The sequence below is a fragment of the Liolophura sinensis genome, chromosome 6, assembly GCF_032854445.1.
Source record: "Liolophura sinensis isolate JHLJ2023 chromosome 6, CUHK_Ljap_v2, whole genome shotgun sequence".
In the NCBI taxonomy this organism is placed as follows: domain Eukaryota; kingdom Metazoa; phylum Mollusca; class Polyplacophora; order Chitonida; family Chitonidae; genus Liolophura; species Liolophura sinensis.
Genome location: NC_088300.1, coordinates 80,210,205 through 80,235,405, shown reverse-complemented (window position 1 = coordinate 80,235,405; position 25,201 = coordinate 80,210,205). Strand labels below are relative to the sequence as shown.

Genomic DNA, 25,201 nt, shown 5'->3' with positions numbered 1-25,201 from the left:
GAAAAACTTTACCAGTACTGTATGCCACTGACCAAGGCTGAGTTAGGAAAACTATATCAGTACTGTACACCATTGACTTATGCTGAGTTAGGAAAACCGTACCAGTACTGTATGCCACTGACCTATGCTGAGTTAGAAAAACTTTACCAGTACTGTATGCCATTGACTTATGCTGAGTTAGGAAAACTATATCAGTACTGTATGCCACTGACTTATGCCGAGTTAGGAAAACTTTACCAGTACTGTACACCACTGACCTAGGCTGAGTTAGGAAAACTTTACCAGTACTGAACACCATTGACTTATGCTGAGTTAGGAAAACTTTACCAGTACTGTATGCCATTGACCTAGGCTGAGTTAGAAAAACTTTACCAGTACTGTATGCCATTGACCAAGGCTGAGTTAGGAAACCTTTACCAGTACTGTATGCCACTGACTTATGCTGAGTTAGGAAAACTTTACCAGTACTGAACACCATTGACTTGTGCTGAGCTAGGAAAACTTTACCAGTACTGAACACCATTGACCTATGCTGACTTATGAAAACTTTACCAGTACTGTACGCCACTGACCTATGCTGAGTTAGAAAAACTTCACCAGTACTGTATGCCATTGACTTATGCTGAGTTAGGAAAACTTTATCAGTAGTGTATGCTACTGACCTATGCTGAGTTAGGAAAACTTCACCAGTACTGTATGCCATTGACCTAGGCTGAGTAAGGAAAACTTTACCAGTACTGTACACCATTGACTTATGCAGAGTTAGGAAAACTTTACCAGTACTGTACACCATTGACCTATGCTGACTTAGGCAAACTTTACCAGTACTGTACGCCACTGACCTATGCTGAGTTAGGCAAACTTTACCAGTACTGTATGCCATTGACCTATGCTGAGTTAGAAAAACTTCACCAGTACTGTATGCCATTGACCAAGGCTGAGTTAGGAAAACTTTACCAGTACTGTATGCCACTGACTTATGCTGAGTTAGGAAAACTTTACCAGTACTGTACCCCACTGACTTGTGCTGAGCTAGGAAAACTTTACCAGTACTGTGCACCATTGACTTGTGCTGAGCTAGGAAAACTTCACCAGTACTGTACGCCACTGACTTGTGCTGAGTTAGGAAAACTATACCAGTACGGTGCACCATTGACTTGTGCTGAGCTAGGAAAACTTTACCAGTACTGTACGCCACTGACCTATGCTGAGCTAGGAAAACTTTATCAGTACTGTACACCATTGACCTAGCTTTGTTAGTCAGGTATACATGTACTTTAATTCCTCAACCTTTTCACACATGAAAGAGCAATTTCAGTGCAACTGATGCACACTTTTAATTTGGTTTTGGAGACTATATTGGTTGGATTGGACATTTTCAGGGCATCAGTATAAAAGTATAATTTTTATCAGTCCACACAAAATAAAGCCTTCAAAATATGCTTGAATAAACAGATTTCAAACATGCGAAAGGTTGAAGAATTACAGTAACAATGGACACATGAGTAAGTACACATCTACCAATAATATGCATGTGTGACAAACATCTGATAAACATGCTTCACAAAAGAATATTCAATGGATCTATAAGGCAGATGAATCAATCAACACCTAAACTTAGGTGAAGTACAGTCACCAGAGAGATCTCTGAATCTCTGGTAATATCAGCATAGCATCACCCATACTTCACTTCTACATGAAATACAGAAACCAGAGAGATCTCTGAATCTCTGGTAATATCAGCATAGCATCACCCATACTTCACTTGTACATGAAATACAGTCACCAGAGAGATCTCTGAATCTCTGGTAATATCAGCAAAGCATCACCCCTACTTCACTTCTACATGAAATACAGAAACAAGAGAGATCTCTGAATCTCTGGTAATATCAGCATAGCATCACCCATACTTCACTTCTGCATGAAATACAGAAACCAGAGAGATCTCTGAATCTCTGGTAATATCAGCAAAGCATCACCCATACTTCACTTCTACATGAAATACAGAAACCAGAGAGATCTCTGAATCTCTAGTAATATCAGCAAAGCATCACCCATACTTCACTTCTACATGAAATACAGAAACCAGAGAGATCTCTGAATCTCTAGTAATATCAGCAAAGCATCACCCATACTTCACTTCTACATGAAATACAGGAACCAGAGAGATCTCTGAATCTCTGGTAATATCAGCATAGCATCACCCATAATTCACTTCTACATGAAATACAGAAACCAGAGAGATCTCTGAATCTCTAGTAATATCAGCAAAGCATCACCCATACTTCACTTCTACATGAAATACAGTCACCAGAGAGATCTCTGAATCTCTGGTAATATCAGCAAAGCATCACCCATACCTCACTTCTACATGAAATACAGAAACCAGAGAGATCTCTGAATCTCTAGTAATATCAGCATAGCATCACCCATACTTCACTTCTACATGAAATACAGAAACCAGAGAGATCTCTGAATCTCTGGTAATATCAGCAAAGCATCACCCATACTTCACTTCTGCATGAAATACAGAAACCAGAGAGATCTCTGAATCTCTGGTAATATCAGCATAGCATCACCCATACTTCACTTCTGCATGAAATGCAGAAACCAGAGAGATCTCTGAATCTCTGGTAATATCAGCAAAGCATCACCCATACTTCACTTCTGCATGAAATACAGAAACCAGAGAGATCTCTGAATCTCTGGTAATATCAGCATAGCATCACCCATACTTCACTTCTACATGAAATACAGTCACCAGAGAGATCTCTGAATCTCTGGTAATATCAGCAAAGCATCACCCATACTTCACTTCTACATGAAATACAGGAACCAGAGAGATCTCTGAATCTCTGGTAATATCAGCAAAGCATCACCCATACTTCACTTCTGCATGAAATACAGAAACCAGAGAGATCTCTGAATCTCTGGTAATATCAGCAAAGCATCACCCATACTTCACTTCTACATGAAATACAGGAACCAGAGAGATCTCTGAATCTCTGGTAATATCAGCAAAGCATCACCCATACTTCACTTCTACATGAAATACAGGAACCAGAGAGATCTCTGAATCTCTGGTAATATCAGCAAAGCATCAACCATACTTCACTTCTACATGAAATACAGGAACCAGAGAGATCTCTGAATCTCTGGTAATATCAGCAAAGCATCACCCCTACTTCACTTCTACATGAAATACAGAAACAAGAGAGATCTCTGAATCTCTGGTAATATCAGCATAGCATCACCCATACTTCACTTCTGCATGAAATACAGAAACCAGAGAGATCTCTGAATCTCTGGTAATATCAGCAAAGCATCACCCATACTTCACTTCTACATGAAATACAGAAACCAGAGAGATCTCTGAATCTCTGGTAATATCAGCAAAGCATCACCCATACTTCACTTCTACATGAAATACAGAAACCAGAGAGATCTCTGAATCTCTGGTAATATCAGCAAAGCATCACCCATACTTCACTTCTACATGAAATACAGGAACCAGAGAGATCTCTGAATCTCTGGTAATATCAGCAAAGCATCACCCATACTTCACTTCTACATGAAATACAGGAACCAGAGAGATCTCTGAATCTCTGGTAATATCAGCAAAGCATCACCCATACTTCACTTCTACATGAAATACAGAAACCAGAGAGATCTCTGAATCTCTGGTAATATCAGCAAAGCATCACCCATACTTCACTTCTACATGAAATACAGGAACCAGAGAGATCTCTGAATCTCTGGTAATATCAGCAAAGCATCACCCATACTTCACTTCTGCATGAAATACAGAAACCAGAGAGATCTCTGAATCTCTGGTAATATCAGCATAGCATCACCCATACTTCACTTCTACACGTCTATGTCACTGCAGAGAAAGGATACGCAATCAGCTTGGTGTTGGTAGTGACAGAGTGCTGTCCTGCCCCTCCTGTGACATCAATGGTACCATAGTACACTCCCGGGCCAGTCATCCAGGCAAAGCTGCGAGCTGGTTCACGGAATTTGGGCTGGTACAGACGTAACTCACTGTAGCCGAAGTTACCTGGCAGCTCCAGGAACTGTTCTGTACAACAGACAGGTAACAAAAGGTAATCTACAGGTCTTAACTGACTATAGCCAAAGTTACCAGGCAGCTGGTCCAGGAGTACTTCTGTACATCAGACAGATAATAAAAGGTAATGTACAGGTATCAGTTGACTATAACCAAATTTACCTGGCAGCTCTGGCACTGTTCTGTACATCAGACATGTAACAAAAGGTAATCTACAGGTATTAACTGACTATAGCCAAAGTTACCAGGCAGCTGGTCCAGGAGTACTTCTGTACATCAGACAGATAATAAAAGGTAATGTACAGGTATCAGTTGACTATAACCAAATTTACCTGGCAGCTCTGGCACTGTTCTGTACATCAGGCATGTAACAAAAGGTAATCTACAGGTATTAACTGACTATAGCCAAAATTTCGAGGAAGCTGCGGAAACTGTCGTGTACATCAGACAGGTAACAAAAGGTAATGTACAGGGTATCAGCTGACTATAACCAAATTTACCTGGCAGCTCTGGCACTGTTCTGTACATCAGGCAGGTAACAAAAGGTAATCTACAGGTATTAACTGACTATAGCCAAAGTTTCCTGGAAGCTCTGGCACTGTTCTGTACATCAGACAGGTAACAAAAGGTAATCTACAGGTATTAACTGACTATAGCCAAAATTTCGAGGAAGCTCCAGGAACTGTCCTGTACATCAGACAGGTAACAAAAGGTAATGTACAGGTATCAGCTGACTATAACCAAATTTACCTGGCAGCTCTGGCACTGTTCTGTACATCAGGCAGGTAACAAAAGGTAACCTACAGGTATTAACTGACTATAGCCAAAGTTACCAGGCAGCTGCTCCAAGAACACTTCTGTACATCAGACAGATAATAAAAGGTAATATACAGGTATCAGCTGACTATAACCAAATTTACCTGGCAGCTCTGGCACTGTTCTGTACATCAGGCAGGTAACAAAAGGTAATCTACAGGTATTAACTGACTATAGCCCAAGTTTCCTGGAAGCTCCAGGAACTGTTCTATATATCAGACAGGTAACAAAAGGTAATCTACAGTAACTGATACTGACTTGTTTTGTGAACATTACAAAACCCAAATACACCACCAAATACAACAAAAACAATGTCAGTTACTGGGACAGAAGACATGTATATACATCAGAAGGGTAGGTTGTGAGTTAGTGATACAAACCTGTCATCTGTTCATATTGCTGGAATATGTGCAGAAACATGGGAGGTTCAGCAGATGCGGAGATGTTCCCAATAAATTGGTACAGGCGGCTGTAGACAGAAAGACACGACTGGTCAGCATTTAGGTCAAGCCAAATAATGTTAACACACCTCCTACTGAGGTGAAGATGTTTCCAATAAACTGGTACAGGTGGCTGTAGACAGGAAAACACGACTGGTCAGCACTTAGGTCAAGCTAAATAATGTTAACACACCTCCTACTGAGGTGGACATGTTCCCAATAAACTGGTACAGGTGGCTGTAGACAGGAAAACACGACTGGTCAGCATTTAGGTCAAGCTAAATAATGTTAACACACCTCCTACTGAGGTGGAGATGTTCCCAATAAACTGGTACAGGTGGTTGTAGACAGGAAAACACGACTGGTCAGCATTTAGGTCAAGCTAAATAATGTTAACACATCTCCTACTGAGGTGGAGATGTTCCCAATAAACTGGTACAGGCGGCTGTAGACAGGAAAACACGACTGGTCAGCATTTAGGTCAAGCGAAATAATGTTAACACACCTCCTACTGAGGTGGAGATGTTCCTAATAAACTGGTACAGGTGGCTGTAGACAGGAAAACACGGCTGGTCAGCACTTAGGTCAAGCTAAATAATGTTAACACACCTCCTACTGAGGTGAAGATGTTCCCAAAAAACTGGTACAGGCGGCTGTAGACAGGACAACACAACTGGTCAGCATTTAGGTCAAGCTAAATAATGTTAACACACCTCCTACTGAGGTGGACATGTTCCCAATAAATTGGTACAGGTGGCTGTAGACAGGAAAACATGACTGGTCAGCATTTAGGTCAAGCTAAATAATGTTAACACATCTCCTACTGAGGTGGACATGTTCCCAATAAATTGGTACAGGTGGCTGTAGACAGGAAAACACGTTTGGTCAGCATTTAGGTCAAGCTAAATAATGTCAACACACCTCCTACTGAGGTGGAGATGTTCCTTCTAAACTGGTACAGGTGGCTGTAGACAGGAAAACACGACTGGTCAGCATTTAGGTCAAGCTAAATAATGTTAACACACCTCCTACTGAGGTGGAGATGTTCCCAATAAATTGGTACAGGTGGCTGTAGACAGGAAAACACGACTGGTCAGCACTTAGGTCAAGCTAAATAATGTTAACACATCTCCTACTGAGGTGGAGATGTTCCTTCTAAACTGGTACAGGTGGCTGTAGACAGGAAAACACGACTGGTCAGCATTTAGGTCAAGCTAAATAATGTTAACACATCTCCAACTGAGGTGGAGATGTTCCCAATAAATTGGTACAGGTGGCTGTAGACAGGAAAACACGACTGGTCAGCATTTAGGTCAAGCTAAATAATGTTAACACACCTCCTACTGAGGTGAACATGTTCCCAATAAACTGGTACAGGTGGCTGTAGACAGGAAAACACGACTGGTCAGCACTTAGGTCAAGCTAAATAATGTCAACACATCTCCTACTGAGGTGGAGATGTTCCTTCTAAACTGGTACAGGTGGCTGTAGACAGGAAAACACGACTGGTCGGCACTTAGGTCAAGCTAAATAATGTTAACACACCTCCTACTGAGGTGGACATGTTCCTTCTAAACTGGTACAGGTGGCTGTAGACTGGAAAACACGACTGGTCAGCATTTAGGTCAAGCTAAATAATGTCAACACACCTCCTACTGAGGTGGAGATGTTCCCAATAAACTGGTACAGGTGGCTGTAGACAGGAAAACACGACTGGTCAGCATTTAGGTCAAGCTAAATAATGTTAACACACCTCCTCCTGAGGTGGAGATGTTCCCAATAAACTGGTACAGGCGGCTGTAGACAGGAAAACACGACTGGTCAGCATTTAGGTCAAGCTAAATAATGTTCACACATCTCCTACTGAGGTGGAGATGTTCCTTCTAAACTGGTACAGGTGACTGTAGACAGGAAAACACGACTGGTCAGCATTTAGGTCAAGCTAAATAATGTCAACACACCTCCTACTGAGGTGGAGATGTTCCTTCTAAACTGGTACAGGTGGCTGTAAACAGGAAGACATGAATGTTCAGCATTTAGGTCAAGGTAAGTAATGCTCCAACGGCTGTAGATAGGAAAACCTAGGTACATGTATTTCCTGGTAAACCTGCACACAATGTGTATTACCCTGGGGTGGTGGCCAGTATGTAGTACTTGTACTCTGTCACTGTACTGGCCAGCAGTCTGTCACACTCCAGACTAAGTCTGTACACAATGAGTATTACCCTGGTGTGGTGGCCAGTATGTAAGTACTTGTGCTCTGTCACTGTACTGACCAGCAGTCTGTCACACTCCAGACTAAGTCTGTACACAATGAGTATTACACTGGTGTGGTGGCAAGAATGTAGTACTTGTACTCTGTCACTGTACTGGCCAGCAGTCTGTCACACTCCAGACTAAGTCTGTACACAATGAGTATTACCCTGGTGTGGTGGCCAGTGTGTAAGTACTTGTACTCTGTCATTGTACTGGCCAGCAGTCTGTCACACTCCAGACTAAGTCTGTACACAATGTGTATTACCCTGGTGTGGTGGCCAGTATGTAAGTACTTGTACTCTGTCACTGTACTGGCCAGCAGTCTGTCACACTCCAGACTAAGTCTGTACACAATGAGTATTACCCTGGTGTGGTGGCCAGTGTGTAAGTACTTGTACTCTGTCATTGTACTGGCCAGCAGTCTGTCACACTCCAGACTAAGTCTGTACACAATGTGTATTACCCTGGTGTGGTGGCCAGTATGTAAGTACTTGTACTCTGTCACTGTACTGGCCAGCAGTCTGTCACACTCCAGACTAAGTCTGTACACAATGTGTATTACCCTGGTGTGGTGGCCAGTATGTAAGTACTTGTACTCTGTCATTGTACTGGCCAGCAGTCTGTCACACTCCAGACTAAGTCTGTACACAATGAGTATTACCCTGGTGTGGTGGCCAGTATGTAAGTACTTGTACTCTGTCACTGTACTGGCCAGCAGTCTGTCACACTCCAGACTAAGTCTGTACACAATGAGTATTACCCTGGTGTGGTGGCCAGTATGTAGTACTTGTACTCTGTCATTGTACTGGCCAGCAGTCTGTCACACTCCAGACTAAGTCTGTACACAATGAGTATTACACTGGTGTGGTGGCCAGTATGTAGTACTTGTACTCTGTCACTGTACTGGCCAGCAGTCTGTCACACTCCAGACTAAGTCTGTACACAATGAGTATTACCCTGGTGTGGTGGCCAGTATGTAGTACTTGTACTCTGTCATTGTATTGACTGGCATCCTGTCAAACTCCAGACCTGTCACAGGTACTGCCTTCTCCTTCCCCAGGTTGAACAACTGTCAAGTATAACACAACTTATTATATTTATTTATATAATTGGTGTTTTACACTGTACTCAAGAATGTTTCACCTATATGACAGAGGCCAGTCTCATGGGTGGAGAAATTGGGCACAGCCCAGGGAATTCCACGACCAGAGGTTGCTTGCAGATGTTACCACATATGGCGAGAGAGGAAGCTAGCATGAGCTAGACTTGAACTCACAGCAACTCATTTTCTTATTGATACCTGTATTTCTAGCTTCTAATTACACATACAATAAACCCAGATTATAATGTTCAAATAAGTTTAATATGTGGTCTAGCTATGCCTCAACACATAGGACCATCTCTGATACATCTCTGAGTATCTATGTATGTTTGCTTGGGGTTTAATGCCGTTGTATGACAAGGATTATTTGACGTGTTTAACCTACTGAAGAAAATTTCATTATACATGTACATGTATGTCATATACATGTAAGGTTTATGGGTAGAGATTAGCCTAAAGAAAATCCCCACCCTTGGCTAGTTATCTAACACATGAAACTTAAAACAATAGCCTAATACCTTCATTCTTCAACCTTTTCAACCACCTCTTCAACCAATATTTTGAAGCATTTAGAAATATTTAAAAAACTATGGAGTGTAGAGAAATAATTTCCACAGATTTATGAAGCTTACTTCTTTAATGACATAAACAAACAATGTTTAGTATCACATTTGTAGTAATAGTATGCATAAATTCCACTGAAACAGTGTTTGAGTGGTTGAAAAGGTTGAAGATTTACAGCTGTATCAGCTGCGTTCCAGTACATCCATGTAATGCATGCTGTAGAAAAAGTCTTCACAGGCAGGTCAGCTGAAGTGATGGTGACCCATTAGATGAATAAGCCAGCGAAGACCATCCAAGCCAAGTTTTTTTACAGCGATAAATTTTGAATCCCCATTGAAAGACATGACCTACTGCCCATTCATAAAGCGCCATAAATGTGCTATGGGAAGTGCTTTGTATATGAGAAATACGTACAGGTATGCATGTACACTGTATACAAACCAACACAATAGGACATCAAACTGACAAGGAATCATCAGTGAACACAGTACAGCATATGTAGTTCTGATCTATACACAGTACAGCATGTGTAGTTCTGATCTATACACAGTACAGAACATGTCGTTCTGATCTATACACAGTACAGCATATGTAGTTCTGATCTATACACAGTACAGCATATGTAGTTCTGATCTATACACAGTACAGCATATGTAGTTCTGATCTATACACAGTACAGCATATGTCGTTCTGATCTATACACAGTACAGCATATGTAGTTCTGATCTATACACAGTACAGCATATGTAGTTCTGATCTATACACAGTACAGCATATGTAGTTCTGATCTATACACAGTACAGCATATGTAGTTCTGATCTATACACAGTACAGCATATGTAGTTCTGATCTATACACAGTACATCATATGTAGTTCTGATCTATACACAGCACAGCATATGTCGTTCTGATCTATACACAGTACAGCATATGTCGTTCTGATCTATACACAGTACAGCATATGTAGTTCTGATCTATACACAGTACAGCGTATGTAGTTCTGATCTATACACAGTACAGCATATGTAGTTCTGATCTATACACAGTACAGCATATGTAGTTCTGATCTATACACTTTATAATGGACTGTAAACTCAATTGTGGTTACTATAAGCAGAAACTGCTAGGACTGTGCATCCAACTTTCTGAAATTGTTTTCTATCTGGGTTTTTTTTTTTGTTTTGTTTTTGTTTTTTGCACATTTTCACTTGTGTGTCATACAAATGACATGAATAATACAAACAACATCACGTGCAAAACACTTTAACAGGTGAGATAAGTGATATACACTACCTCCTGGGGTTTCATTGGCAGCTTTAACTAAAGAAAATGCATTTTAAAATCAATCATAAATTCACCACAAAGGTAAATTGGTAGCACATAAAGAGATAACATCATCACACCTCATTGATATTAATGGCTTTTATGCAGTTTATGGACTTCCTTTCAGCAGTAACAGTCATATTATGACTGATATTATGATATTATGTCATATTATGACTGACATTATGATATTATGTCATATTATGACTGACATTATGATATTATGTCATATTATGACTGACATTATGATATTATGTCATATTATGACTGACATTATGATATTATGTCATATTATGACTGACATTATGATATTATGACTGTTACCATAATTTGTTGACCTTTTCAACCAGCTGGCATCAACCACCAGCTGTGTGCCAAACCATGAAATTTGCCACTTTTACTTCAAAGGATCGAAACTTAAAATCATGCTGCAATGGTGGGTTGAGTGATTGTTTTCTTGCCTCGACTGATAGCTGGACAAACGTCGCCAGGGGAGGCTAGTGCACATGACTGGTGAGATGAAAGTAGTCCAGTGGATACAGGCTTGAAAAATTCTAGACAACACCATTATTTTTATCGATGAATTACAATGATGAAAGTATCAAGCTACGGTTGTTTACAAACCTGTTCAAACCTAGTTCTCGTATTATCTTGACAGCCCATTGCCATGTGTGTACATCACTAAATTTGCATTAAGCCTGTATAGGTAGGCGAGGACAATCTCCAGACATTCCTGGTTTCATAAAATGGCGATCATAAGCAGAACGTGCATGGATTGAACATTGTGTTGGCATGTGTGGAAATGAATGCCCCTTACCAGCTTCATATTGCAACAATTGTAAACACTGTGTTAATGCAAGGCTAAATCTATTCCTACTCCCATTTTTGGGGAACTCAGTGACTGTGTAGTCTTACAGATAACTGACAGCTTACAGAATTCAACACTGACCAATTATTTTTGACTAGCCCCTTGAAAAAAAAAAGTCAAAACGAATGTGAAACCTCCATGTGTGAAGACCCATGTATGTTTTGATGAAAAACAAAGTGGGTGAAAATAGATTTTCTTATGAGAAGAAACACTGTAATGATGAGTATTTACTTGCTGTATTTAAAGGCAGAGGAGTGCAGTGGCTCATTTTTATTATGGAAGGTTGGTCCGATTACATGCAACAGACGACTAATTTCACCATACATTGCATTGGCTGAAGATACCGAGACTGACCAAGGTCGAGTAGAAATTTACTGTGTCGTTCACTAGACCGGCAAGTGTTGTCGGTTAGACATGTTGCTCAGGGAATCACACACGCTACGAAGCCTAAATTTTTGGCCTTGCGCGTTGACAGACTAACCACTCAAAGCCTACGCGGCCCCTTCACTGGCAAAAGTGTATCCATGCACATAGCCAGCCAGTTGACACGTGCCGACTTTCTATACTGTCTATAGTTATTTGAGTGAGAACATCAACTGTACGCAGAGGGCTATTCAACCTTTCTGATCAGATTCCCCTACAGCCCTTGATCTTGTTCTGCCAACTTTCCCTCAAGCCTTCTGACCATGAGTGCTGGTCAGCTGGCCCAAAAAGTCAACCAATTACAGTATGTTCTCCTAGTATGCAAGTGATAGCAGTTGTTTCATTTATTTTTTTTTAATTATCAGCACTAAATCAATATAACTTTGAAATGTAACGTCAGACTAGGACAAAGAAAGACATTTACCAAAACTGACCTGTTTTAAATACTGGTCTAAACTTCCCTGGAAGAACTTTGTCTCCTCATTTGCTGTCAGCTCTGTCTCAAATATCAACCCTGTGGAAACAGATCACATTTGTAGAACAACAGCTGTTAAACAAGAGCAGGAAACATTAAATACCCAGCAGTACATGTATGTCCTCTATGGTATTGATGGTAATTGGACTTACATCACTTTGCCTGCTTCAATCACCTTTACTGGTCCCCAGCAGTATGTCCCCTGTGGCATTGATGGTAACTGGACTTACATCACTTTGCCTGCCTCAATCACCTTTACTGGTCCCCAGCAGAATGCCCCCTGTGACATTGATGGTAACTGGACTTACATCACTTTGCCTGCCTCAATCACCTTTACTGGTCCCCAGAAGTATGTCCACTGTGGCATTGATGGTAACTGGACTTACATCACTTTGTTGGTTTCACTCACCTTTACCGGTCCCCAGCAGTATGTCCCCTGTGATATTGATGGTAACTGGACTTACATCACTTTGCTGGTTTCACTCACCTTTACTGGTCCCCAGAAGTATGTCCCCTGTGACATTGATGGTAACTGGACTTACATCACTGTGCTGGTTTCACTCACCTTTACCGGTCCCCAGAAGTATGTCCCGTGTGGCATTGATGGTAACTGGACTTACATCACTTTGCTGGTTTCACTCACCTTTACCGGTCCCCAGAAGTATGTCCCCTGTGACATTGATGGTAACTGGACTTACATCACTGTGCTGGTTTCATTCACCTTTACTGGTCCCCAGCAGTACGGCCCCTGTGACATTGATGGTAACTGGACTTACATCACTGTGCTGGTTTCACTCACCTTTACTGGTCCCCAGAAGGATGTCCCCTGTGACATTGATGGTAACTGGACTTACATCACTGTGCTGGTTTCACTCACCTTTACCGGTCCCCAGAAGTATGTCCCGTGTGGCATTGATGGTAACTGGACTTACATCACTTTGCTGGTTTCACTCACCTTTACTGGTCCCCAGAAGTATGTCCCCTGTGACATTGATGGTAACTGGACTTACATCACTGTGCTGGTTTCACTCACCTTTACCGGTCCCCAGAAGTATGTCCCCTGTGACATTGATGGTAACTGGACTTACATCACTGTGCTGGTTTCACTCACCTTTACCGGTGCCCAGAAGTATGTCCCGTGTGGCATTGATGGTAACTGGACTTACATCACTTTGCTGGTTTCACTCACCTTTACTGGTCCCCAGCAGTATGTCCCCTGTGACATTGATGGTAACTGGACTTACATCACTGTGCTGGTTTCACTCACCTTTACTGGTCCCCAGAAGTATGTCCCCTGTGACATTGATGGTAACTGGACTTACATCACTGTGCTGGTTTCACTCACCTTTACTGGTCCCCAGAAGTATGTCCCCTGTGACATTGATGGTAACTGGACTTACATCACTGTGCTGGTTTCACTCACCTTTACCGGTCCCCAGAAGTATGTCCCGTGTGACATTGATGGTAACTGGACTTACATCACTGTGCTGGTTTCACTCACCTTTACTGGTCCCCAGAAGTATGTCCCCTGTGACATTGATGGTAACTGGACTTACATCACTTTGCTGGTTTCACTCACCTTTACTGGCCCCCAGAAGTATGTCCACTGTGGCATTGATGGTAACTGGACTTACATCACTTTGTTGGTTTCACTCACCTTTACTGGTCCCCAGAAGTATGTCCCCTGTGACATTGATGGTAACTGGACTTACATCAGTTTGTTGGTTTCACTCACCTTTACTGGTCCCCAGAAGTATGTTCTCTGTGACATTGATGGTAACTGGACTTACATCACTTTGTTGGTTTCACTCACCTTTACTGGTCCCCAGCAGTATGTCCCCTGTGACACTGATGGTAACTGGACTTACATCACTTTGTTGGTTTCACTCACCTTTACTGGTCCCCAGAAGTATGGCCCCTGTGGCATTGATGGTAACTGGACTTACATCACTTTGTTGGTTTCACTCACCTTTACTGGTCCCCAGAAGTATGGCCCCTGTGACATTGATGGTAACTGGACTTACATCACTTTGCTGGTTTCACTCACCTTTACTGGTCCCCAGCAGTATGGCCCCTGTTGTATTGTCGTTGGCATTCTGCCAATTCCAGCCCACGGAGTCAATATGATGACCCTGTGGACAAGAGCATAAACCGTCAACATACGTCAGGCAGATTATATGAATACTTAAATAAGGTTTTCACATTTGGACAATTGTATGCACATTTGCTAACACACTTTAGCGACATCTTATCAGTGTTTTGGTAGTGTGACAATATAAATAATCACCCAGATATAAATGGATATGCTTATTATCATAGAGACAAGTGTGAGAGAAAACCACATTCATACCTGTCACTCGTTCTTGTACAAGATAAGCTAGCAATTCAGCTATTCAATGATGTTCAACTGCTCTCCATTCCTTTGATTTTCTCAAGAGAAAACAGCAGTGTTCAACAATCACCAGAACAAATTAAACTACACAGAGTAGTCTTCAGCACTAAACAGCAGCAAACTATTCACTATTATAACTTACTTTTAATTTTCCAATATTTTTGGGTTTCTTGGAGTTTCTGGAGAGATAATAATTCTCTGTGGACTCCATGCTGATTATGAGATGACGTCCTGTAGGATCCAGGAATATCTTATGTACTCTGTCCTCTACTGCCTTTGTTACTTCCACCTCTGTAAATGTACAATGTATACACATCAAATACAGTACAGGTACACGGACAGGTAAATACTGTGTTACACACAGCATTCCACTCTCATCAAATGTCCTTGCAAGCACTAACTAATACTGTGGCATGTGTTACTTGTTTCATTGCTCATACCATACATACCATACAGAATGTCCATGCAAGCACTAACTAATACTGTGGCATGTGTTACTTGTTTCACTGCTCATACCATACATACCATACAGAATGTCCATGCAAGCACTAACTAATACTGTGGCATGTGTTACTTGTTTCACTGCTCATACCATACATACCATACAGAATGTCCATGCAAGCACTAACTAATACTGTGGCATGTGTTACTTGTTTCATTGCTCATACCATACAGAATGTCCATGCAAGCACTAACTAATACTGTGGCATGTGTTACTTGTTTCACTGCTCATACCATACATACCATACAGAATGTCCATGCAAGCACTAACTAATACTGTGGCATGTGTTACTTGTTTCATTGCTCATACCATACATACCATACAGAATGTCCATGGATAGATTCTACATTTTCAAAATGAAGGCTGATGTTTCCTCTATGATGTAGGGTTTCTCTCTGCTGGCTGGCTGTACATGTACTTGTATATGACAGATCATAAAGTAGTACTTACCGTCTGGCTGGTCAGGGCGTTCAAGATCCAGTCTCAGTAGGATATTACTACTCATGGCCATCACCAAGTAGTTGTTACACACCGTCAAGTGAACAATTGGGTCTGGAGGTCTGAAAACACAATCCAACAAAACCTAAACTTTTTGGATCACTGAACAAATATAAAAAAAACAAAAAACAAAAAAAAATTCAAGGGGACTATATCAAATAATCTATAGAGGGTGAGTAAAGAAGCTTTGTTTCATTTAATTGTTCACCATTACACTAAACATGGAATTCTTCAATTTTAGTTGATGAAATAAAATGACAAAAATTGTCTGGGTAAAGCACTCAGTTATCTCTTTTCATCAATTATTTTGCTTTGTGCATCATCTCACTATTAATTTTTGACACTGACTGAGATTAACACTACTTCAGACCAACAGGAGAAACCCCTTTCACTGACACCACTACTTCAGACCAACAGGAGAAACCCCTTTCACTGACATCACTACTTCAAACCAACAGCAGAAACCCCTTTCACTGACACACACTGGAACCTTCTTACTTGAAGTTAACTTTTTTCTTGCTGAAGATAGGTTGTTCTGTTTCCCTTAGACGAGCATCAATTATCCCTGCACCTCCAATCTGCAAATGTACAACAACAACAAACTGTCAGTAATACACACTGCTCACAATTATCCCTGCACCTCCAATCTGAAAATGTACAACAACAAACTGCCAGTAATACACACTGCACACAATTATCCCTGCACCTCCAATCTGAAAATGTACAACAACAAACTGCCAGTAATACACACTGCACACAATTATCCCTGCACCTTCAATCTTCAATGACCAGCCCCGATAGCACACTTGGAAGATCCTCGGTTGGGTCACACCTAAGACCTTGAAAGGGAAAGTTGTAACTCCTTGTTTGGCGTTCAGCATGAAAGGGATAGTGCAATGACTGGTTGACCCGTATCAGTATAATGGCTCGGGCGGGGCGGCTTACTTGCCTTCAGTAAGGCATCTCAGTGAAGCAGCACTAGATATGGAAATCCGTCCTGCAATAAGGAGGCACATTACATGCACTCCAAGGATTCCTTCGTCGTCATATGACTGAAAAATTGTTAAGCAGGATGTTAAACCCCCAAGCTCTCACTCACTCACTCATCTTCAACGTACAACAACAGCGTGGGAGTAGGCCTAATACACACTGCTCACAATTATCAATGCACCTCCAATCTGCAATAAACCTGTGGATGGTTGTGGGTTTCCCTCGGGCTATGCCCGGTTTCCTCCCACACCAATCAAACAGATAAATAAATAATGTACAACAACAAACCTGGAAGTGATACACACTGCTCATGAATACTGTAGAATCAGATTTCTAGTAACAAATTCCCTTATATCTTATCACCATCAGCCAGCCTTGTTATTTATTTATTTGATTGGTGTTTTATGCTGTACTCAAGAATATTTCACTTATACGACGACAGCCAGCATTACAATGGGAGGAAACCGTGCACAGCCTGGGGGAAACCCATGACCATCCGCAGACTGCACCAACCCTACTCATGTATAGCCAGAGAGGAAGGCAACATGAAGCCAGCCTTGTATCTTGTCACATCGGTACATACATGTAAGTCCAGTTTTGTCCAGTGTCTACACTTACTGTATGTACATTTAATTACATGTGTAATGAGATAAAACAAGTCCAAGTGAATAACTAAACAAACAAACAAACAAAAATAGCTGCAGAACTGCAATGTACACCTACAAGTTTGTTTACATTTATTTATTTATATGACGGGTACTCAAGAATATTTCACTTATACATTATTATGGTGGGAGGAAACCCGTGAAGAATCTGGAGTAAACCTACTACCATCTGCAGGCTGCTGGCAGGCCTTTCCATGTGTTGCTGGAGAGGAGGCCATCATGAGCTGGACTTCCACTCACAGAACCTGCACAATGGTATTAGGCTCCTGAGTCACTGTGCTGCACTGGCACGCTAACCATTCGGCCAGGGAAATTTGTTTCTGTGCTAAGTGCTGTTGTGACAATAGCTGTATGCACAATCAAACAGGATCCAACCATGGTCGGCCCGCAATAGCTGGCCCGCATATGCAGACCGTGCAGCCCAGATGGACGTGAAATATTCAGCTATGACATGGCTGTCCTCTGCATGTGGACATACTTACGGGCTCTGTTACGCTCTGAGGAGATGTCAGACTAGATGCTGCTCGTGCAGATTCCTGCTCATACTGATCCAAGATTGATGCCATTCTTCAAAATGTCAATTTTATGACGCCTTTACACAATAACTGAATGGCTGAAACAAAACACAAATTACTAAGAACAAATATATACATCAATGTTCAAGTCATATTATATAGTAGTTATCCATCTTCTAACAACTTGAAATCAAGATAGGCCTATACCGGTATCTCAACATTTCATTTTAATAAACATACTTTACAGAAAATGAGCGCTCATCATGCAGTTTCAAGTGTCTAAAATTCTATCGCTGGAATCAAATCGTAAATCAAACATTTTTCATGGCTAAGTTGCAGAAACATCTGCATCTCTGGCGTGTATGTCATCCCTTCGCAAAGAATATATGCCGGTGTCAGTTCATGACCATCACTCATCAATATGACTGTCAGAAACAACAAGGAACCCCTCCCCCTCCAGTGTTTTTAGCGAGTATTGGAGAAATTCTTTCAGAAAATTATTAGCACCTGCAAGATCTGCAAACTGTGCCAACTTACGACACACTTCCAATATGCAAAAAATCAGTTCCACCGCCAAATTACATTTCTTTTACATGATTTGCCGGGTATTAACCAGAAACATCCGACGTTCGTGATGGACATTAAACTCCAAAGTTAAGATTTCCTGGACGCGGTTTTATGCGTTTTTTGCTTGATATAACAGTAACTCAGAAGACAAAAACCGAGTCAACGGAGAGTAGCTAGACACAGCCTTCCTGTCCATATCACAAACATGGCGTCTGCTGGAATGCTGATAGACCGGGGGACGGTGTTTCTCCTCTGTAGATATCCGTTTATTAATGCTGTCACTTTGCTCATGCTTCTGGGAGAGCGCGCAAAAAGGGAGAGGTAAAGTTGCGAGTCAATTTATAAAGTTGCATGGGTGTGCATAAGGTTTTCAGTGATAGTTACGCGCCATTGACTTAACGAAAACTGCGCACACTATGGTTAAGTAAATGCATCGTGCGCTCGCATTATATAACTGTATAAGTCTCCAGTTATGTAGACACAAATCACTTTGTGAAAATGGTTTTTGGGCAATTGTAAAGACTAGGGTGATATTTACGTGTTGATTTCCACGTGCAGTCGGACGCCATTTTTTTCACATGCTTTAACTGATTTTCATTGATTAAAATTGAATGGGGAGATGTTGACTTCGCATAGCCTACAGAGAAAAACAGTGTAAATAAGATGTTTATCATTTTAGACTCTGTCATGCGTCACCATTACATATGAGAATTCTGCATTGTATAATTCACGGTTGATACATTTTTGAAAGGATTTCAGTAGTTTCTTGTGAAACGAGCTGGATTTGAACTTCCATGAGACAGCCTGTCGGGATCCATAGAGGATTGCTTGTACTCAGGTTGTTGTACTTAGATGTGGTTTTTAGACGTCTTGAAGACAGATGGTAAGGGTTGAATGCACGTGTGTGTATCACATGCTTTGTCACGTGGACTACATCTTTAAAGGGTCTCTTGTATATTTGGCAAGCCTCATTCAGGAAAGCATTGATGTAATTAATGTAAGCAGTGATATAGAAAGTTACACATAAATATCACTCTAGTCTTTACAACTTCCATTGTTTTACGAAAGCAATACGAAAGGCGAGCATTGAACTTAACCCTGTGCTGACTTAAATTACCATATAGACCTCAAACATATTTGACAGGATTTGGGCACATACGTTTTTGACAAAATGTCACAAGAATGGGCTAGCAGGACTGTGAGTTCTGTAGGCAGGAGAATTGGCTGTCTCAACTACAACTTGAACCACAGTCTGTTTCCACCATGAAATGTCAGTCAAATAATTAGATCACTGTCTCATTGCAAATTTCAGTCTTGAACAATGAGGTTGAATGTTCAAATCCAGCTCTCACTCCTTGAGCTGCAGCTTTAAGGCAGGAAGTTTATCAGGTACCTGACCAGGGCCATATCTGGAAAAAAATTGAAATTTCTGACCACAAACTTCAAAGGTGACATTGGACAGGGTGCAAAAAGAAATTTTATCAAACAAAGCTCAAACATTTTCCACAACTAAAATGGTCCTAGATATGGCCCTGCTGACAAAAGGTGCCTGTTTACTTGAGGCACTGCAGTTTTCCTCACCCATCAATCTGTCTCCCTCATTCAGATAAGTTTTGATGTGTATTTTTCTATGTTTTTGGCTTGAAACCATGCTTGAGTCCATGCAAAGTTTCAGTATTCAAGATTTGCATAAAATGATGCAATGTCCTGAACTACATGTACATGTGACTGCCAAGAGATACAATTCAAGTTCCAGGAAATCCTGACCATGTGCACTTGACAGCTGTCTCACTAGTAGGAGTTTTGCAAGTGAAATATATGTGGGAAAGTTGGTCCTGTCTTATGCAAGCCTGTCTATATATTTTGTATCTGTATTGTGATTTTGTGCTTTCAGTTTCACATGTATCATTTCATAATGAAATCTGAACAGAAGTTAGCATTGTTTTATGTGAATGAAAATGGATCTTTTGTATTCACCAGGCAGTTTCACCTGTCATTTAGAAGTAAACCTGTTTTGACTTTGCTTCTTCACAGCTATCCTCCTGTAGAGCCAAGATTAATCTATATTCATGTTGGCTTGTACGTTATTTGTGGATTCTTCATGTCATTGAGATGGAAAAGAAAGGAAGCCACAGTGGTTTATGCTGGCCAGCTGGCATTCTTCGCCTACAATATGTACACTAACAGTAGCTTGAAATACAAGGAATGGATGAGGGTATGTACATGTATACCTGTGATATACCTACCTTGAAGTTTTCAAAACTTTATTCACTCGCTACAAAGAAGTCCTATTTACATAGAAGTGTTAAGAATATGCGGAGTCATGATTTGAAAAAAAGTGTGACAAACTCAGCTTACTTGATTTAGCTGACTAGTTTCACTGTATCTCAAAGGTTTTTCAAAGTTTTTGATCAATGTATATCAATGTGTGTAGGTAAATAGTTGAACTTTCTGATTTGGAGAACAGATAATGATGTAAGAAAAACAAGAAAACCATGACAATTTCTACATCGTAGTATTCCGATTGCAGTTTTGAAGTTCTGATTCTCATCTGGTGTACTAAGTTTTCAGCTATGAGTGTTAAATCATGATTATATGCAGTACAGTCAGTCGGTCAATTTACTGGCCATCATCGTATAGGTTAAATATTCTTGAGTACGGTGTAAAACACCAATGAAAGTACTAAATAAATAAATCATTGGTCAGTGAAGTAATTTTTTCTCAACTGTCAATTACATCGGTATTAAAATGTGAAACTCTGCTTATTGATGGTGGTCCAGTATATGGGGGGAGGAAACTGAAGTGTCCGAAGTAAACCACAACCCCTGATCACTTACATAACACACCTGTTGACTTAATGTCGCTGCCTAAGCATTTAGAGCTGGAGCTGAATGTTTGGACTGTAACTAAATGTACCTCCTGAGCCAGGATCGAGGAAGGGCCTTTACCACATGTATGAATTATACGTTGCTAGGAATTAGAACTTAGGAATTATATGGTTATATATATATATAATTTATATACTTTTAAGTGAAACAGCACCTCAATTTGCATGATGTATTTAACAGTCAATGAAGTTCAGATTCCGGGTGTTTGGAATAGGCATTTACCTTATGTATATCTTCATTCTTGTTGAGTCTTGGGGTTTATTTATTGTTGTCTCATCCAGGAGGAGGTAACTCATGTTATGTTATAACTGGTTATTCCCCCTAGTGTCCAACTTTGATTGGAGGATTTCTGCTGTGCTAATCTACCAATTTTTTTGCGTTTTACAGGTAAGAATGGCAACAAGACATGTTGGAACAATTGGAATGTGTCTGCTGTTTGCTCACCTGAATGACCCCAAGCGTCAGGGGTTCTTACGAAAATTGGGCGAGGGTTTGGTGGGGATCTACCTGTTCTGCTGTGCGTACCTTCTGAACAGCACGACTGAGGACAAGAAAGCATTCCTGTGGCATGTGCCAGGTGGGGACTGGAGTCGTTATGCCATCACCATCATGTACCTGACCAGTTCACTGTGCTTTATGTCAGGCTATTTTCTCAGAGACATTGCCTTGTGTATGGTGATCACCACCGCCTTCATGACCTCCTTTGTGGAAAGTGACATTTCTTACTGGACAGTGCGTCTCCACATGGACTACTGGAACCAAGTCAGACTTATTGCTGATAACATCCTCATTTTGACTGGTTTTATTATGATCTTCAGGAAATTTGGTAACAGAGTTATGAAATCAGATTAAGTCTGTTTCCATCAGGTGAAAATATCTTGTTATCATGGTGGAGGTAATCTGCATGGAAGGCACTGGGCTGATGAGTTTTGTACACAAATTTCCAACATTAACCCTCTTATGGCAGTAATATTCTTTGTCGCATAATTCTTGGCATTTCTCAATGATTATCATTACATCTATGCATCAAATTTTTAATGTTTTTTCTGTTCTCATGTGGATGTCAAATAAAGCTTATTTAATTAACTTACTTGTAATCAGTGTGGGATATACATGTAGAAGTGAAAACATCAGTGTGGGGAATAATAGGTAGTTTTCAAGTTAGGTCATTATGACAACAGGATGATGTCCTAATGCAAAGTGATGCACTGCTTCACAATTACAGTAGGGCTACTTCCCTATCTGTTAACATTGTGATTTCATTTGGATCAAACTACCAAGAAAATCTAATTATTTTTGCAATACTGGGAAGACATACCCACCCAAGAAGATAATTCAGTTCTTCAATGTAACCTTGTTTAAGTAGTATTGTATAGTATATTCTGTATACCACCCCATGTTAAAATTGATTGACCCTACTGGGGAACATAGTGCCATCACAAAGGGACAGCACTCTTTGTCGTAATCTTAAAAGCTGCATATTGCACCATAAAGAGTGAACCCTCAACTACCTCTTTTGAAAGAGCTCACAAATCTGATAGGGACTGCTAATTAATATAATCCAGAATGACCATATCATTGTAATCCTTAATATGATGTTGTTGAAACATGACTGGGACTAAAAAATGCAGGAATGTGAGTATGGGCCAAATTTTACCAAATTTGTTGGAGATGATGTTTTGAGCATGGAGAATATTTTATACGGTTCACATTGTTGAGGTAGTTTTCATTTCTTTGGGAATGCAGGATGTGGTAGTCAACACCTTAAAAATAATTAGATAGAAAAAAAGCAAGTGATGAATCTAGAAGGTAAAAAAAAAATGAAGAACAGGACAAACATGCAGTTTATGCAGGCTTCCTATATCTAATTTTAGTCATCAGTCATGGCATAAATTTCACCTCTGGCTATTTTAAAGACCAGAGCCTCAGGGCACAAGAGAGCCTCTAGAAGCTTGCCTGTTTATCTGCTGCCAGCTGGGATAGTAATTTTGCAAATGTCCCCCAACCCATCGACTTTGGATGAAACTCCAACAATGATGTAGATAGGCACACATATATACATATAACCTTGGTCTAGGAATTTGTAGACTCCAATTATCTTACAGTTTGTCGTGCTTTGCGACAATAACAGCTACTACTACTGTCTTTCATGTGCATATTGGTGTGTCATGTGGGAAAGTTTGTCTGTAACTTGCCAAAGGACAGTGGTTTATGCCAGGCAGCTTGGTTTCTTCCACCCTCAAATATGACAGTCTTTGTGTTAAGTTGAAAATTAAGTTAGAAAAGTATGATATTCAGCAACAATCCAGTAAATAGATGTTTACCATGAAACAGAAATATAAGAGGAAATCTTGTAATTTAGGGCTTTAATTATGATGAGCCACAGCAGCGATGCTGCACAAATTAACACAGTAAAATGAGATACAAATGACTTTTTCTACCTGCACTGTGATCTTCACATACGACCACAAGAAGGGAAAACTGACTGCACAGTTCCAGGCACTGGTTCATGTATGTACATGCAAGTAGCAAAGTTTATCTATAAGCTCAAGACATGTATGTCAGACATTTTCTTGTTCTAAAAAGTACAGTATCACCCTACAACATGCCATTATTCACCTTATGCAAGATTTTGATGTTCCAGACTCACTATGGTGGCTTCATTGTTTTCACAGAACAGGTTCATTGTTGATTTCATAAACAAATTGGACTAACTTCACTCTGCACGGCTGATATAAAGTTTGCTTGAGGCTGGTCCCATTGGTCAAGCTCGGACTAATTGCCTTTACCAACTGTATGTGCATACACATAATAAAGTCTGCTTAAAGCCGGTCCCATTGGTCAAGCCTGGACTAATTGCATTTATCAATTGATTGCAGGCATAGTAAAGTCTGCTTGAATGAATGATTGAATGCTTTGGGTTTAATTGAATGCACACATAGTAAAGTCTGCTTGAATGAATGATTGAATGCTTTGGGTTTAACGTTGTACCTAACAGTTTATCAATTGAATGCACACATAGTAAAGTCTGCTTGAATGAATGATTGAATGCTTTGGGTTTAACGATGTACCTAACAGTTTATCAATTGAATGCACACATAGTAAAGTCTGCTTGAATGAATGATTGAATGCTTTGGGTTTAACGTTGTACCTAACAGTTTATCAATTGAATGCACACATAGTAAAGTCTGCTTGAATGAATGATTGAATGCTTTGGGTTTAACATTGTACCTAACAGTTTATCAATTGAATGCACACATAGTAAAGTCTGCTTGAATGAATGATTGAACGGTTTGGGTTTAACGTTGTACCTAACAATTTTTCAGTCATATGAAGCCAAGGAGTCATTAGGTGTGTGTATATATACTGTGTCTTCTTGTGGCAGGGTGCCAAAGTGCTGCCTCCACTGAAGTATCGTGCTGAAGACACCAGACACGACATCCCACCCAGTCATGTTATACTGGGTCAGCCAGCCCTTTTTCCTTGCCCTAACCTCTAAGTGCTGAGCACCAAGTGAGGAAGTCTGTTGCCTTTACCAACTGTATGTGCATACACATAATAAAGTCTGCTTGAAGCTGGTCCCATTGGTCAAATTGTCTTTATCAACTGTATATGTGTACATAATCAAAACGAGTAACTAATGTGAAAAAGTCTTCAAAAGGAACACACTCAAGCCCAAGAGGTAGTTCTGCTACAATACTTTTTTGTTTTTTACTCCATCCTTTAACTACACATCCATTTCATAAAACATATTCTTGTATTTGTACTTTAATAATCTACATACACTTTTGCACACACAAATATTATTTCTGTACCTCTATTCAACATTCTCAAAACCTGTACTTGAC

General features: G+C 40.4%; 2 protein-coding genes across 2 annotated transcripts in view; one reads left to right on the top strand and one right to left on the bottom strand.

Annotated features, from left to right (window-relative positions):
- The window catches only part of LOC135466481 (vacuolar protein sorting-associated protein 18 homolog), a 49,627-nt gene extending 31,070 nt beyond the window's left edge, over positions 1-18,557 (bottom strand). Inside the window, 10 exon segments of the mRNA XM_064743978.1 lie at positions 3,901-4,081; positions 5,266-5,354; positions 8,538-8,650; positions 12,296-12,375; positions 14,384-14,468; positions 14,871-15,019; positions 15,681-15,790; positions 16,227-16,306; positions 17,866-17,996; positions 18,436-18,557. Coding sequence (XP_064600048.1) covers positions 3,901-4,081; positions 5,266-5,354; positions 8,538-8,650; positions 12,296-12,375; positions 14,384-14,468; positions 14,871-15,019; positions 15,681-15,790; positions 16,227-16,306; positions 17,866-17,949 — 971 coding nt within the window. The 5' untranslated portion in view covers positions 17,950-17,996; positions 18,436-18,557.
- Positions 18,558-18,661: 104 nt separating this feature from the next.
- Positions 18,662-22,434, top strand: LOC135468943 (transmembrane protein 101-like). Its single transcript, XM_064747434.1, has 3 exons — positions 18,662-18,786; positions 20,500-20,680; positions 21,741-22,434. Exons 1-3 carry the CDS (start codon positions 18,671-18,673, stop codon positions 22,203-22,205), a joined length of 762 nt encoding a protein of 253 aa, XP_064603504.1. The 5' UTR covers positions 18,662-18,670; the 3' UTR covers positions 22,206-22,434.
- Positions 22,435-25,201: the final 2,767 nt, after the last annotated feature.